At 48.3% G+C, this 18,037-nt stretch overlaps 1 protein-coding gene across 1 annotated transcript in view; it reads right to left on the bottom strand.

Moving 5' to 3' along the window:
* LOC141162699 (phosphatidylserine decarboxylase proenzyme, mitochondrial-like) overlaps positions 1-17,703 on the bottom strand; it is a 76,823-nt gene extending 59,120 nt beyond the window's left edge. Inside the window, exons 1-2 of the mRNA XM_073649064.1 lie at positions 17,571-17,703; positions 1,780-1,839 (exon numbers count right to left, since the gene is read on the bottom strand). Of these exons, the coding sequence (XP_073505165.1) occupies positions 1,780-1,832 (53 nt within the window). The 5' untranslated portion in view covers positions 1,833-1,839; positions 17,571-17,703. The remainder of the gene's footprint in view (positions 1-1,779; positions 1,840-17,570) is intronic.
* Between the last annotated feature and the right edge of the window lie 334 nt (positions 17,704-18,037).

Genomic DNA, 18,037 nt, shown 5'->3' with positions numbered 1-18,037 from the left:
CGACCACCGGGACAGGTTCACACTGTGCAGACAGGACGGCCACCGGGACAGGTTCACACTGTGCAGACAGGACGGCCACCGGGACAGGTTCACACTGCGCAGACAGGACGGCCACCGAGACAGGTTCACACTGTGCAGACAGGACGGCCACCGGGACAGGTTCACACTGTGCAGACAGGACAACCACCGGGACAGGTTCACACTGTGCAGACAGGACGGCCACCGGGACAGGTTTACACTGTGCAGACAGGACGGCCACCGGGACAGGTTTACACTGTGCAGACAGGACGACCACCGGGACAGGTTCACACTGTACAGACAGGATGGCCACCAAGACAGGTTTACACTGTGCAGACAGGACGGCCACCGGGACAGGTTCACACTGTGCAGACATGACGACCACTGGGACAGGTTCACACTGTGCAGACAGGACGACCACCGGGACAGGTTCACACTGTGCAGACAGGACGACCACCGGGACGGGTTTACACTGTGCAGACAGGACGACCACCGGGACGGGTTCACACTGTGCAGACAGGACGACCACCGGGACAGGTTCACACTGTGCAGACAGGACGGCCACCAAGACAGGTTCACACTGTGCAGACAGGACGGCCACCGGGACAGGTTCACACTGTGCAGACAAGACGGCCACTGGGACGGGTTCACACTGTGCAGACAGGACGACCACCGGGACAGGTTCACACTGTACAGACAGGACGACCACCGGGACAGGTTCACACTGTGCAGACAGGACGACCACCGGGACAGGTTCACACTGTGCAGACAGGACGACCACCGGGACAGGTTTAAACCTTGCAGACAGGATGACCACTGGGACAGGTTCACACTGTGCAGACAGGACGACCACTGGGACAGGTTCACACTATGCAGACAGGACGGCCACCGGGACAGGTTTAAACCTTGCAGACAGGACGGCCACCGGGACAGGTTCACACTGTGCAGACAGGACGGCCACTGGGACAGGTTCACACTGTGCAGACAGGACGGCCACTGGGACAGGTTCACACTGTGCAGACAGGACGGCCACTGGGACAGGTTCACACTGTGCAGACAGGACGACCACCGGGACAGGTTCACACTGTGCAGACAGGACGACCACCGGGACAGGTTTAAACCTTGCAGACAGGATGACCACTGGGACAGGTTCACACTGTGCAGACAGGACGACCACTGGGACAGGTTCACACTGTGCAGACAGGACGGCCACCGGGACAGGTTTAAACCTTGCAGACAGGACGGCCACCGGGACAGGTTCACACTGTGCAGACAGGACGGCCACTGGGACAGGTTCACACTGTGCAGACAGGACGGCCACTGGGACAGGTTCACACTGTGCAGGTCTCGACAGCATGCAGGTACCTCCGATGCAGTCACAGGAAGTCAGTACATTTACCATGTGCGTGCGCTGCCCCTTTAAAAACAGGGGCGCACGCGAGTGTACTAGATACGCCACAGGGAACTGCAGAGCGCACACCAGGAAGTAGCGGGGGCAGGAGCACACTGGGGACGCGTCGAGGGCCGGGGCAGTAAGTAAGGTGCCGTCCCTGCATGGAGGGGGAAGGGGACACCATGCAGGGGTGCCAGCAATAGCATTAAAGACAGAGCACAAAGAAGCAGGGGACAGAGATATAAAGGGAGGTGAATGAGGCACAAAGGGGCAGAAATGAATGTAATGGAGGTGTTGGAAGGATAAATGCCAGACATTTACTTCCATTTTGAAGGTACCATATAATGCTGGGGGGACACAGTACACACCATTTCCTTGACCTTTGAACTTTACTTGCAGAATTACCAGTTGCTTTGCACATGATGGATCTAAATAAAACTTTGTATATTAGAATTATATAATGATATCCAGTATAAGAAATATTTCTTTATCAGGACAGAATACATATTAGATACTATACTCACATGCTGTGTCCTGGGCACATATTACATACTACAACCCCTGGCAAAAATTATGGAATCACCGGGCTCGGAGGATGTTCATTCAGTTGTTTAATGTTGTTGAAAAAAAGCAGATCACAGACATGGCACAAAACTAAAGTCATTTCAAATGGCAACTTTAGGGCTTTAAGAAACACTAAAAGAAATCAAGATAAAAAATGTGGTACTCAGGGTAATTTTTTTAAGACCAAGCAGAGGGAAAAAATTATGGAATCACTCAATTCTGAGGAAACAATTATGGAATCACCCTGTAAATTTTCATTGGCAAAACCAACACCTGCATCAAATTAGATCTGCTCGTTAGTCTACATCTAAAAAGGAGTGATCACACCTTGGAGAGCTGTTGCACCAAGTGGACTGACATGAATCATGGCTCCAACACGAGAGATGTCAATTGAAACAAAGGAGAGGATTATCAAACTCTTAAAAGAAGGTAAATCATCACGCAATGTTGCAAAAGATGTTGGTTGTTCACAGTCAGCTGTGTCTAAAATCTGGATCAAATACAAACAACATGGGAAGGTTGTTAAAGGCAAATATACTGGTAGACTAAAGAAGACATCAAAGTGTCAAGACCAGAAACTTAAAGCAATATGTCTCCAAAACAGGAAATGCACAACAAAACAAATGAGGAACGAATGGGAGGAAACTGGAGTCAATGTCTGTGACCGAACTGTAAGAAACCGCCTAAAGGAAATGGGATTTACATACAGAAAAGCTAAACATAAGCCATCATTAACACCTAAACAAAAAACAAGGTTACAGTGGGCTAAGAAAAAGCAATCGTGGACTGTGGATGACTGGATGAAAGTCATATTCAGTGATGAATCGCGAATCTGCATTGGGCAAGGTGATGATGCTGGAACTTTTGTTTGGTGCCGTTCCAATGAGATTTATAAAGATGACGGCATGAAGAGAACAAGCAAATTTCCACAGTCATTGATGATATGGGGCTGCATGTCAGGTAAAGGCACTGGGGAGATGGCTGTGATTACATCTTCAATAAATGCCTAAGTTTACATTGATATTTTGGACAGTTTTCTTATCCCATCAATTGAAAGGATGTTTGGGGATGATGACATCATTTTTCAAGATGATAATGCATCCTGCCATAGAGCAAAAACTGTGAAAACATTCCTTGAAAGAAGACACATAAGGTCAATGTCATGGCCTGCAAATAGTCCAGATCTCAATTCAATTGAAAATCTTTGGTGGAAGTTGAAGAAAATGGTCCATGACAAGGCTCCAACCTGCAAAGCTGATCTGGCAACAGCAATCAGAGAAAGTTGGAGCCAGATTGATGAAGAGTACTGTTTGTTACTCATTAAGTCCATGCCTCAGAGACTGCAAGCTGTTATTAAAGCCAGAGGTGGTGCAACAAAATACTAGCGATGTATTGGAGTGTTCTTTTGTGTGTTTGTTTTTCATGATTCCATAATTTTTTTCCTCAGAATTGATGGATTCCATAATTTTTGCCCTCTGCTTGGTCTCAAAAAAAAATTACCCTTACTGAGTACCACATTTATAATCTTGATTTCTTTTAGTGTTTCTTAAAGCCCTAAAGTTGCCATTGGAAATGACTTTAGTTTTGTGCCATGTCTGTGATCTGCTTTTTTTCAACAACATTAAACAACTGAATGAACATCCTCCGAGCCCGGTGATTCCATCATTTTTGCCAGGGGTTGTATACTGACACGCTGTGTCCGGGGCACATATTACATACTATACTCACAAGCTGTGTCCGGGGCACATATTACATACTATACTCACACGCTGTGTCCGGGGCACATATTACATACTATACTCACACGCTGTGTCCGGGGGGGCACATATTACATACTATACTCACACGCTGTGTCCGGGGGGGCACATATTACATACTATACTCACACGCTGTGTCCGGGGGGGCACATATTACATACTATACTCACACGCTGTGTCCGGGGCACATAGTACATACTATACTCACACGCTGTGTCCGGGGGGGCACATATTACATACTATACTCACACGCTGTGTCCGGGGCACATATTACATACTATACTCACATGCTGTGTCCGGGGGGGCACATATTACATACTATACTCACACGCTGTGTCCGGGGGGGCACATATTACATACTATACTCACACGCTGTGTCCGGGGCACATATTACATACTATACTCACATGCTGTGTCCGGGGGGGGCACATATTACATACTATACTCACACGCTGTGTCCGGGGGGGCACATATTACATACTATACTCACACGCTGTGTCCGGGGGGGCACATATTACATACTATACTCACACGCTGTGTCCGGGGTACATATTACATACTATACTCACACGCTGTGTCCGGTGGGGCACATATTACATACTATACTCACACGCTGTGTCCGGGGGGGCACATATTACATACTATACTCACACGCTGTGTCCGGGGGGGCACATATTACATACTATACTCACACGCTGTGTCCGGGGTACATATTGCATACTATACTCACACGCTGTGTCCGGGGGGGCACATATTACATACTATACTCACACGCTGTGTCCGGGGGGGCACATATTACATACTATACTCACACGCTGTGTCCGGGGGGGCACATATTACATACTATACTCACACGCTGTGTCCGGGGGGGCACATATTACATACTATACTCACACGCTGTGTCCGGGGGGGCACATATTACATACTATACTCACACGCTGTGTCCGGGGTACATATTACATACTACACTCACACGCTGTGTCCGGGGAACATATTACATACTATACTCACACAATGTGTCCGGGGCACATATTACATACTATACTCACACGCTGTGTCCGGGGTACATATTACATACTATACTCACATGCTGTGTCCGGGGGGGCACATATTACATACTATACTCACACGCTGTGTCCGGGGGGCACATATTACATACTATACTCACACGCTGTGTCCGGGGTACATATTGCATACTATACTCACACGCTGTGTCCGGGGGGGCACATATTACATACTATACTCACACGCTGTGTCCGGGGGGGCACATATTACATACTATACTCACACGCTGTGTCCGGGGGGGCACATATTACATACTATACTCACACGCTGTGTCCGGGGGGGCACATATTACATACTATACTCACACGCTGTGTCCGGGGGGGCACATATTACATACTATACTCACACGCTGTGTCCGGGGGGGCACATATTACATACTATACTCACACGCTGTGTCCGGGCCACATATTACATACTATACTCACACGCTGTGTCCGGGGGGGCACATATTACATACTATACTCACACGCTGTGTCCGGGGGGGCACATATTACATACTATACTCACACGCTGTGTCCGGGGGGGCACATATTACATACTATACTCACACGCTGTGTCCGGGGGGGCACATATTACATACTATACTCACACGCTGTGTCCGGGGGGGGCACATATTACATACTATACTCACACGCTGTGTCCGGGGTACATATTACATACTATACTCACACGCTGTGTCCGGGGCACATATTACATACTATACTCACACAATGTGTCCGGGGGGGCACATATTACATACTATACTCACACGCTGTGTCCGGGGGGGCACATATTACATACTATACTCACACGCTGTGTCCGGGGGGGCACATATTACATACTATACTCACACGCTGTGTCCGGGGGGGCACATATTACATACTATACTCACACGCTGTGTCCGGGGCACATATTACATACTATACTCACACAATGTGTCCGGGGTACATATTACATACTATACTCACATGCTGTGTCCGGGGGGGCACATATTACATACTATACTCACACGCTGTGTCCGGGGGGGCACATATTACATACTATACTCACACGCTGTGTCCGGGGGGGCACATATTACATACTATACTCACACGCTGTGTCCGGGGGGGCACATATTACATACTATACTCACACGCTGTGTCCGGGGTACATATTACATACTATACTCACACGCTGTGTCCGGGCCACATATTACATACTATACTCACACGCTGTGTCCGGGGCACATATTACATACTATACTCACACGCTGTGTCCGGGGCACATATTACATACTATACTCACACGCTGTGTCCGGGGGGGCACATATTACATACTATACTCACAAGCTGTGTCCGGGGCACATATTACATACTATACTCACACACTGTGTCCGGGGTACATATTACATACTATACTCACACGCTGTGTCCGGGGGGGCACATATTACATACTATACTCACACGCTGTGTCCGGGGGGGCACATATTACATACTATACTCACACGCTGTGTCCGGGGCACATATTACATACTATACTCACACGCTGTGTGCGGGGCACATATTACATACTATACTCACACGCTGTGTGCGGGGCACATATTACATACTATACTCACACGCTGTGTCCGGGGCACATATTACATACTATACTCACACGCTGTGTCCGGGGCACATATTACATACTATACTCACACGCTGTGTCCGGGGCACATATTACATACTATACTCACACGCTGTGTCCGGGGGGGCACATATTACATACTATACTCACAAGCTGTGTCCGGGGCACATATTACATACTATACTCACACACTGTGTCCGGGGTACATATTACATACTATACTCACACGCTGTGTCCGGGGGGGCACATATTACATACTATACTCACACGCTGTGTCCGGGGGGGCACATATTACATACTATACTCACACGCTGTGTCCGGGGGGGCACATATTACATACTATACTCACACGCTGTGTCCGGGCCACATATTACATACTATACTCACACGCTGTGTCCGGGGGGGCACATATTACATACTATACTCACACGGTGTGTCCGGGGCACATATTACATACTATACTCACACACTGTGTCCGGGGTACATATTACATACTATACTCACACGCTGTGTCCGGGGGGGCACATATTACATACTATACTCACACGCTGTGTCCGGGGGGGCACATATTACATACTATACTCACACGCTGTGTCCGGGGGGGCACATATTACATACTATACTCACACGCTGTGTCCGGGGGGGCACATATTACATACTATACTCACACGCTGTGTCCGGGGGGGGCACATATTACATACTATACTCACACGCTGTGTCCGGGGTACATATTACATACTATACTCACACGCTGTGTCCGGGGCACATATTACATACTATACTCACACAATGTGTCCGGGGGGGCACATATTACATACTATACTCACACGCTGTGTCCGGGGGGGCACATATTACATACTATACTCACACGCTGTGTCCGGGGGGGCACATATTACATACTATACTCACACGCTGTGTCCGGGGCACATATTACATACTATACTCACACGCTGTGTCCGGGGCACATATTACATACTATACTCACACAATGTGTCCGGGGCACATATTACATACTATACTCACACGCTGTGTCCGGGGTACATATTACATACTATACTCACATGCTGTGTCCGGGGGGGCACATATTACATACTATACTCACACGCTGTGTCCGGGGGGGCACATATTACATACTATACTCACACGCTGTGTCCGGGGGGGCACATATTACATACTATACTCACACGCTGTGTCCGGGGTACATATTACATACTATACTCACACGCTGTGTCCGGGCCACATATTACATACTATACTCACACGCTGTGTCCGGGGCACATATTACATACTATACTCACACGCTGTGTCCGGGGCACATATTACATACTATACTCACACGCTGTGTCCGGGGGGGCACATATTACATACTATACTCACAAGCTGTGTCCGGGGCACATATTACATACTATACTCACACACTGTGTCCGGGGTACATATTACATACTATACTCACACGCTGTGTCCGGGGCACATATTACATACTATACTCACACGCTGTGTCCGGGGGGGCACATATTACATACTATACTCACAAGCTGTGTCCGGGGCACATATTACATACTATACTCACACACTGTGTCCGGGGTACATATTACATACTATACTCACACGCTGTGTCCGGGGGGGCACATATTACATACTATACTCACACGCTGTGTCCGGGGGGGCACATATTACATACTATACTCACACGCTGTGTCCGGGGCACATATTACATACTATACTCACACGCTGTGTGCGGGGCACATATTACATACTATACTCACACGCTGTGTGCGGGGCACATATTACATACTATACTCACACGCTGTGTCCGGGGCACATATTACATACTATACTCACACGCTGTGTCCGGGGCACATATTACATACTATACTCACACGCTGTGTCCGGGGCACATATTACATACTATACTCACACGCTGTGTCCGGGGGGGCACATATTACATACTATACTCACAAGCTGTGTCCGGGGCACATATTACATACTATACTCACACACTGTGTCCGGGGTACATATTACATACTATACTCACACGCTGTGTCCGGGGGGGCACATATTACATACTATACTCACACGCTGTGTCCGGGGGGGCACATATTACATACTATACTCACACGCTGTGTCCGGGGGGGCACATATTACATACTATACTCACATGCTGTGTCCGGGCCACATATTACATACTATACTCACACGCTGTGTCCGGGGGGGCACATATTACATACTATACTCACACGCTGTGTCCGGGGCACATATTACATACTATACTCACACACTGTGTCCGGGGTACATATTACATACTATACTCACACGCTGTGTCCGGGGGGGCACATATTACATACTATACTCACACGCTGTGTCCGGGGGGGCACATATTACATACTATACTCACACGCTGTGTCCGGGGGGGCACATATTACATACTATACTCACACGCTGTGTCCGGGGGGGCACATATTACATACTATACTCACACGCTGTGTCCGGGGGGGGCACATATTACATACTATACTCACACGCTGTGTCCGGGGTACATATTACATACTATACTCACACGCTGTGTCCGGGGCACATATTACATACTATACTCACACAATGTGTCCGGGGGGGCACATATTACATACTATACTCACACGCTGTGTCCGGGGGGGCACATATTACATACTATACTCACACGCTGTGTCCGGGGGGGCACATATTACATACTATACTCACACGCTGTGTCCGGGGCACATATTACATACTATACTCACACGCTGTGTCCGGGGGGGCACATATTACATACTATACTCACACGCTGTGTCCGGGGGGGCACATATTACATACTATACTCACACGCTGTGTCCGGGGGGGCACATATTACATACTATACTCACACGCTGTGTCCGGGGGGGGCACATATTACATACTATACTCACACGCTGTGTCCGGGGCACATATTACATACTATACTCACACGCTGTGTCCGGGGGGGCACATATTACATACTATACTCACACGCTGTGTCCGGGGGGGCACATATTACATACTATACTCACACGCTGTGTCCGGGCCACATATTACATACTATACTCACACGCTGTGTCCGGGGGGGCACATATTACATACTATACTCACACGCTGTGTCCGGGGGGGCACATATTACATACTATACTCACACGCTGTGTCCGGGGGGGCACATATTACATACTATACTCACACGCTGTGTCCGGGGGGGCACATATTACATACTATACTCACACGCTGTGTCCGGGGGGGGCACATATTACATACTATACTCACACGCTGTGTCCGGGGTACATATTACATACTATACTCACACGCTGTGTCCGGGGCACATATTACATACTATACTCACACAATGTGTCCGGGGGGGCACATATTACATACTATACTCACACGCTGTGTCCGGGGGGGCACATATTACATACTATACTCACACGCTGTGTCCGGGGGGGCACATATTACATACTATACTCACACGCTGTGTCCGGGGGGGCACATATTACATACTATACTCACACGCTGTGTCCGGGGCACATATTACATACTATACTCACACAATGTGTCCGGGGTACATATTACATACTATACTCACATGCTGTGTCCGGGGGGGCACATATTACATACTATACTCACACGCTGTGTCCGGGGGGGCACATATTACATACTATACTCACACGCTGTGTCCGGGGGGGCACATATTACATACTATACTCACACGCTGTGTCCGGGGGGGCACATATTACATACTATACTCACACGCTGTGTCCGGGGTACATATTACATACTATACTCACACGCTGTGTCCGGGCCACATATTACATACTATACTCACACGCTGTGTCCGGGGCACATATTACATACTATACTCACACGCTGTGTCCGGGGCACATATTACATACTATACTCACACGCTGTGTCCGGGGGGGCACATATTACATACTATACTCACAAGCTGTGTCCGGGGCACATATTACATACTATACTCACACACTGTGTCCGGGGTACATATTACATACTATACTCACACGCTGTGTCCGGGGGGGCACATATTACATACTATACTCACACGCTGTGTCCGGGGGGGCACATATTACATACTATACTCACACGCTGTGTCCGGGGCACATATTACATACTATACTCACACGCTGTGTGCGGGGCACATATTACATACTATACTCACACGCTGTGTGCGGGGCACATATTACATACTATACTCACACGCTGTGTCCGGGGCACATATTACATACTATACTCACACGCTGTGTCCGGGGCACATATTACATACTATACTCACACGCTGTGTCCGGGGCACATATTACATACTATACTCACACGCTGTGTCCGGGGGGGCACATATTACATACTATACTCACAAGCTGTGTCCGGGGCACATATTACATACTATACTCACACACTGTGTCCGGGGTACATATTACATACTATACTCACACGCTGTGTCCGGGGGGGCACATATTACATACTATACTCACACGCTGTGTCCGGGGGGGCACATATTACATACTATACTCACACGCTGTGTCCGGGGGGGCACATATTACATACTATACTCACACGCTGTGTCCGGGCCACATATTACATACTATACTCACACGCTGTGTCCGGGGGGGCACATATTACATACTATACTCACACGCTGTGTCCGGGGCACATATTACATACTATACTCACACACTGTGTCCGGGGTACATATTACATACTATACTCACACGCTGTGTCCGGGGGGGCACATATTACATACTATACTCACACGCTGTGTCCGGGGGGGCACATATTACATACTATACTCACACGCTGTGTCCGGGGGGGCACATATTACATACTATACTCACACGCTGTGTCCGGGGGGGCACATATTACATACTATACTCACACGCTGTGTCCGGGGGGGGCACATATTACATACTATACTCACACGCTGTGTCCGGGGTACATATTACATACTATACTCACACGCTGTGTCCGGGGCACATATTACATACTATACTCACACAATGTGTCCGGGGGGGCACATATTACATACTATACTCACACGCTGTGTCCGGGGGGGCACATATTACATACTATACTCACACGCTGTGTCCGGGGGGGCACATATTACATACTATACTCACACGCTGTGTCCGGGGCACATATTACATACTATACTCACACGCTGTGTCCGGGGCACATATTACATACTATACTCACACAATGTGTCCGGGGCACATATTACATACTATACTCACACGCTGTGTCCGGGGTACATATTACATACTATACTCACATGCTGTGTCCGGGGGGGCACATATTACATACTATACTCACACGCTGTGTCCGGGGGGGCACATATTACATACTATACTCACACGCTGTGTCCGGGGGGGCACATATTACATACTATACTCACACGCTGTGTCCGGGGTACATATTACATACTATACTCACACGCTGTGTCCGGGCCACATATTACATACTATACTCACACGCTGTGTCCGGGGCACATATTACATACTATACTCACACGCTGTGTCCGGGGCACATATTACATACTATACTCACACGCTGTGTCCGGGGGGGCACATATTACATACTATACTCACAAGCTGTGTCCGGGGCACATATTACATACTATACTCACACACTGTGTCCGGGGTACATATTACATACTATACTCACACGCTGTGTCCGGGGCACATATTACATACTATACTCACACGCTGTGTCCGGGGGGGCACATATTACATACTATACTCACAAGCTGTGTCCGGGGCACATATTACATACTATACTCACACACTGTGTCCGGGGTACATATTACATACTATACTCACACGCTGTGTCCGGGGGGGCACATATTACATACTATACTCACACGCTGTGTCCGGGGGGGCACATATTACATACTATACTCACACGCTGTGTCCGGGGCACATATTACATACTATACTCACACGCTGTGTGCGGGGCACATATTACATACTATACTCACACGCTGTGTGCGGGGCACATATTACATACTATACTCACACGCTGTGTCCGGGGCACATATTACATACTATACTCACACGCTGTGTCCGGGGCACATATTACATACTATACTCACACGCTGTGTCCGGGGCACATATTACATACTATACTCACACGCTGTGTCCGGGGGGGCACATATTACATACTATACTCACAAGCTGTGTCCGGGGCACATATTACATACTATACTCACACACTGTGTCCGGGGTACATATTACATACTATACTCACACGCTGTGTCCGGGGGGGCACATATTACATACTATACTCACACGCTGTGTCCGGGGGGGCACATATTACATACTATACTCACACGCTGTGTCCGGGGGGGCACATATTACATACTATACTCACATGCTGTGTCCGGGCCACATATTACATACTATACTCACACGCTGTGTCCGGGGGGGCACATATTACATACTATACTCACACGCTGTGTCCGGGGCACATATTACATACTATACTCACACACTGTGTCCGGGGTACATATTACATACTATACTCACACGCTGTGTCCGGGGGGGCACATATTACATACTATACTCACACGCTGTGTCCGGGGGGGCACATATTACATACTATACTCACACGCTGTGTCCGGGGGGGCACATATTACATACTATACTCACACGCTGTGTCCGGGGGGGCACATATTACATACTATACTCACACGCTGTGTCCGGGGGGGGCACATATTACATACTATACTCACACGCTGTGTCCGGGGTACATATTACATACTATACTCACACGCTGTGTCCGGGGCACATATTACATACTATACTCACACAATGTGTCCGGGGGGGCACATATTACATACTATACTCACACGCTGTGTCCGGGGGGGCACATATTACATACTATACTCACACGCTGTGTCCGGGGGGGCACATATTACATACTATACTCACACGCTGTGTCCGGGGCACATATTACATACTATACTCACACGCTGTGTCCGGGGCACATATTACATACTATACTCACACAATGTGTCCGGGGCACATATTACATACTATACTCACACGCTGTGTCCGGGGTACATATTACATACTATACTCACATGCTGTGTCCGGGGGGGCACATATTACATACTATACTCACACGCTGTGTCCGGGGGGGCACATATTACATACTATACTCACACGCTGTGTCCGGGGGGGCACATATTACATACTATACTCACACGCTGTGTCCGGGGTACATATTACATACTATACTCACACGCTGTGTCCGGGCCACATATTACATACTATACTCACACGCTGTGTCCGGGGCACATATTACATACTATACTCACACGCTGTGTCCGGGGCACATATTACATACTATACTCACACGCTGTGTCCGGGGGGGCACATATTACATACTATACTCACAAGCTGTGTCCGGGGCACATATTACATACTATACTCACACACTGTGTCCGGGGTACATATTACATACTATACTCACACGCTGTGTCCGGGGGGGCACATATTACATACTATACTCACACGCTGTGTCCGGGGGGGCACATATTACATACTATACTCACACGCTGTGTCCGGGGGGGGCACATATTACATACTATACTCACACGCTGTGTCCGGGGGGGCACATATTACATACTATACTCACACGCTGTGTCCGGGGCACATATTACATACTATACTCACACGCTGTGTGCGGGGCACATATTACATACTATACTCACACGCTGTGTGCGGGGCACATATTACATACTATACTCACACGCTGTGTCCGGGGCACATATTACATACTATACTCACACGCTGTGTCCGGGGCACATATTACATACTATACTCACACGCTGTGTCCGGGGCACATATTACATACTATACTCACACGCTGTGTCCGGGGGGGCACATATTACATACTATACTCACAAGCTGTGTCCGGGGCACATATTACATACTATACTCACACACTGTGTCCGGGGTACATATTACATACTATACTCACACGCTGTGTCCGGGGGGGCACATATTACATACTATACTCACACGCTGTGTCCGGGGGGGCACATATTACATACTATACTCACACGCTGTGTCCGGGGTACATATTACATACTATACTCACACGCTGTGTCCGGGGCACATATTACATACTATACTCACACGCTGTGTCCGGGGCACATATTACATACTATACTCACACAATGTGTCCGGGGCACATATTACATACTATACTCACACGCTGTGTCCGGGGTACATATTACATACTATACTCACATGCTGTGTCCGGGGGGGCACATATTACATACTATACTCACACGCTGTGTCCGGGGGGGCACATATTACATACTATACTCACACGCTGTGTCCGGGGGGGCACATATTACATACTATACTCACACGCTGTGTCCGGGGTACATATTACATACTATACTCACACGCTGTGTCCGGGCCACATATTACATACTATACTCACACGCTGTGTCCGGGGCACATATTACATACTATACTCACACGCTGTGTCCGGGGCACATATTACATACTATACTCACACGCTGTGTCCGGGGGGGCACATATTACATACTATACTCACAAGCTGTGTCCGGGGCACATATTACATACTATACTCACACACTGTGTCCGGGGTACATATTACATACTATACTCACACGCTGTGTCCGGGGCACATATTACATACTATACTCACACGCTGTGTCCGGGGGGGCACATATTACATACTATACTCACAAGCTGTGTCCGGGGCACATATTACATACTATACTCACACACTGTGTCCGGGGTACATATTACATACTATACTCACACGCTGTGTCCGGGGGGGCACATATTACATACTATACTCACACGCTGTGTCCGGGGGGGCACATATTACATACTATACTCACACGCTGTGTCCGGGGCACATATTACATACTATACTCACACGCTGTGTGCGGGGCACATATTACATACTATACTCACACGCTGTGTGCGGGGCACATATTACATACTATACTCACACGCTGTGTCCGGGGCACATATTACATACTATACTCACACGCTGTGTCCGGGGCACATATTACATACTATACTCACACGCTGTGTCCGGGGCACATATTACATACTATACTCACACGCTGTGTCCGGGGGGGCACATATTACATACTATACTCACAAGCTGTGTCCGGGGCACATATTACATACTATACTCACACACTGTGTCCGGGGTACATATTACATACTATACTCACACGCTGTGTCCGGGGGGGCACATATTACATACTATACTCACACGCTGTGTCCGGGGGGGCACATATTACATACTATACTCACACGCTGTGTCCGGGGGGGCACATATTACATACTATACTCACATGCTGTGTCCGGGCCACATATTACATACTATACTCACACGCTGTGTCCGGGGGGGCACATATTACATACTATACTCACACGCTGTGTCCGGGGCACATATTACATACTATACTCACACACTGTGTCCGGGGTACATATTACATACTATACTCACACGCTGTGTCCGGGGGGGCACATATTACATACTATACTCACACGCTGTGTCCGGGGGGGCACATATTACATACTATACTCACACGCTGTGTCCGGGGGGGCACATATTACATACTATACTCACACGCTGTGTCCGGGGGGGCACATATTACATACTATACTCACACGCTGTGTCCGGGGGGGGCACATATTACATACTATACTCACACGCTGTGTCCGGGGTACATATTACATACTATACTCACACGCTGTGTCCGGGGCACATATTACATACTATACTCACACAATGTGTCCGGGGGGGCACATATTACATACTATACTCACACGCTGTGTCCGGGGGGGCACATATTACATACTATACTCACACGCTGTGTCCGGGGGGGCACATATTACATACTATACTCACACGCTGTGTCCGGGGCACATATTACATACTATACTCACACGCTGTGTCCGGGGCACATATTACATACTATACTCACACAATGTGTCCGGGGCACATATTACATACTATACTCACACGCTGTGTCCGGGGTACATATTACATACTATACTCACATGCTGTGTCCGGGGGGGCACATATTACATACTATACTCACACGCTGTGTCCGGGGGGGCACATATTACATACTATACTCACACGCTGTGTCCGGGGGGGCACATATTACATACTATACTCACACGCTGTGTCCGGGGTACATATTACATACTATACTCACACGCTGTGTCCGGGCCACATATTACATACTATACTCACACGCTGTGTCCGGGGCACATATTACATACTATACTCACACGCTGTGTCCGGGGCACATATTACATACTATACTCACACGCTGTGTCCGGGGGGGCACATATTACATACTATACTCACAAGCTGTGTCCGGGGCACATATTACATACTATACTCACACACTGTGTCCGGGGTACATATTACATACTATACTCACACGCTGTGTCCGGGGGGGCACATATTACATACTATACTCACACGCTGTGTCCGGGGGGGCACATATTACATACTATACTCACACGCTGTGTCCGGGGGGGGCACATATTACATACTATACTCACACGCTGTGTCCGGGGGGGCACATATTACATACTATACTCACACGCTGTGTCCGGGGCACATATTACATACTATACTCACACGCTGTGTGCGGGGCACATATTACATACTATACTCACACGCTGTGTGCGGGGCACATATTACATACTATACTCACACGCTGTGTCCGGGGCACATATTACATACTATACTCACACGCTGTGTCCGGGGCACATATTACATACTATACTCACACGCTGTGTCCGGGGCACATATTACATACTATACTCACACGCTGTGTCCGGGGGGGCACATATTACATACTATACTCACAAGCTGTGTCCGGGGTACATATTACATACTATACTCACACGCTGTGTCCGGGGGGGCACATATTACATACTATACTCACAAGCTGTGTCCGGGGCACATATTACATACTATACTCACACACTGTGTCCGGGGTACATATTACATACTATACTCACACGCTGTGTCCGGGGGGGCACATATTACATACTATACTCACACGCTGTGTCCGGGGGGGCACATATTACATACTATACTCACACGCTGTGTCCGGGGGGGCACATATTACATACTATACTCACACGCTGTGTCCGGGGTTTGGGGCCTCGCACACAGGGTGAGGATTATATATCCTGTTCAGAGTATGAGCTGAGATGCTGCAGCCAATCCTCGGCCAAACATCAGGAGTGATGACGGGGCGGACTCTGACCGGCAGCATCTGACTCTTCATGTCCGGGCAGCTTCTTAAAGGGAAATGTCCCACTAATAATGATTGTATCGATGGATCTGTACTGGTTGTGAATGAAACAAGTGCCATCAGCTCCATGTGTCCAATCTGCGGCTGTAGAGCCGCGTTCACACTTCTCGCGCTCAGACACTTTAGCTATGTATACGGTTATAGTGTTAGCCGGGATAATAATAATAATAATAATAATAATAATATGCTAAGGACAAAGACCAAAGCCGTGTTTTGCTGATGGGACGGTGACTGGCGGCTTGTGCGGACTGCCGGGTCCTCACGACACGAGCGCGGATTCCTGATAATCGC

The sequence above is a fragment of the Phyllobates terribilis genome, unplaced genomic scaffold, assembly GCF_046119375.1.
Source record: "Phyllobates terribilis strain yellow unplaced genomic scaffold, ASM4611937v1 Scaffold_9__5_contigs__length_417890890, whole genome shotgun sequence".
NCBI classification, from domain to species: domain Eukaryota; kingdom Metazoa; phylum Chordata; class Amphibia; order Anura; family Dendrobatidae; genus Phyllobates; species Phyllobates terribilis.
The sequence above is the reverse complement of the archived record's forward strand: the minus strand, read 5'-3'. Positions and strand labels throughout refer to the sequence as shown.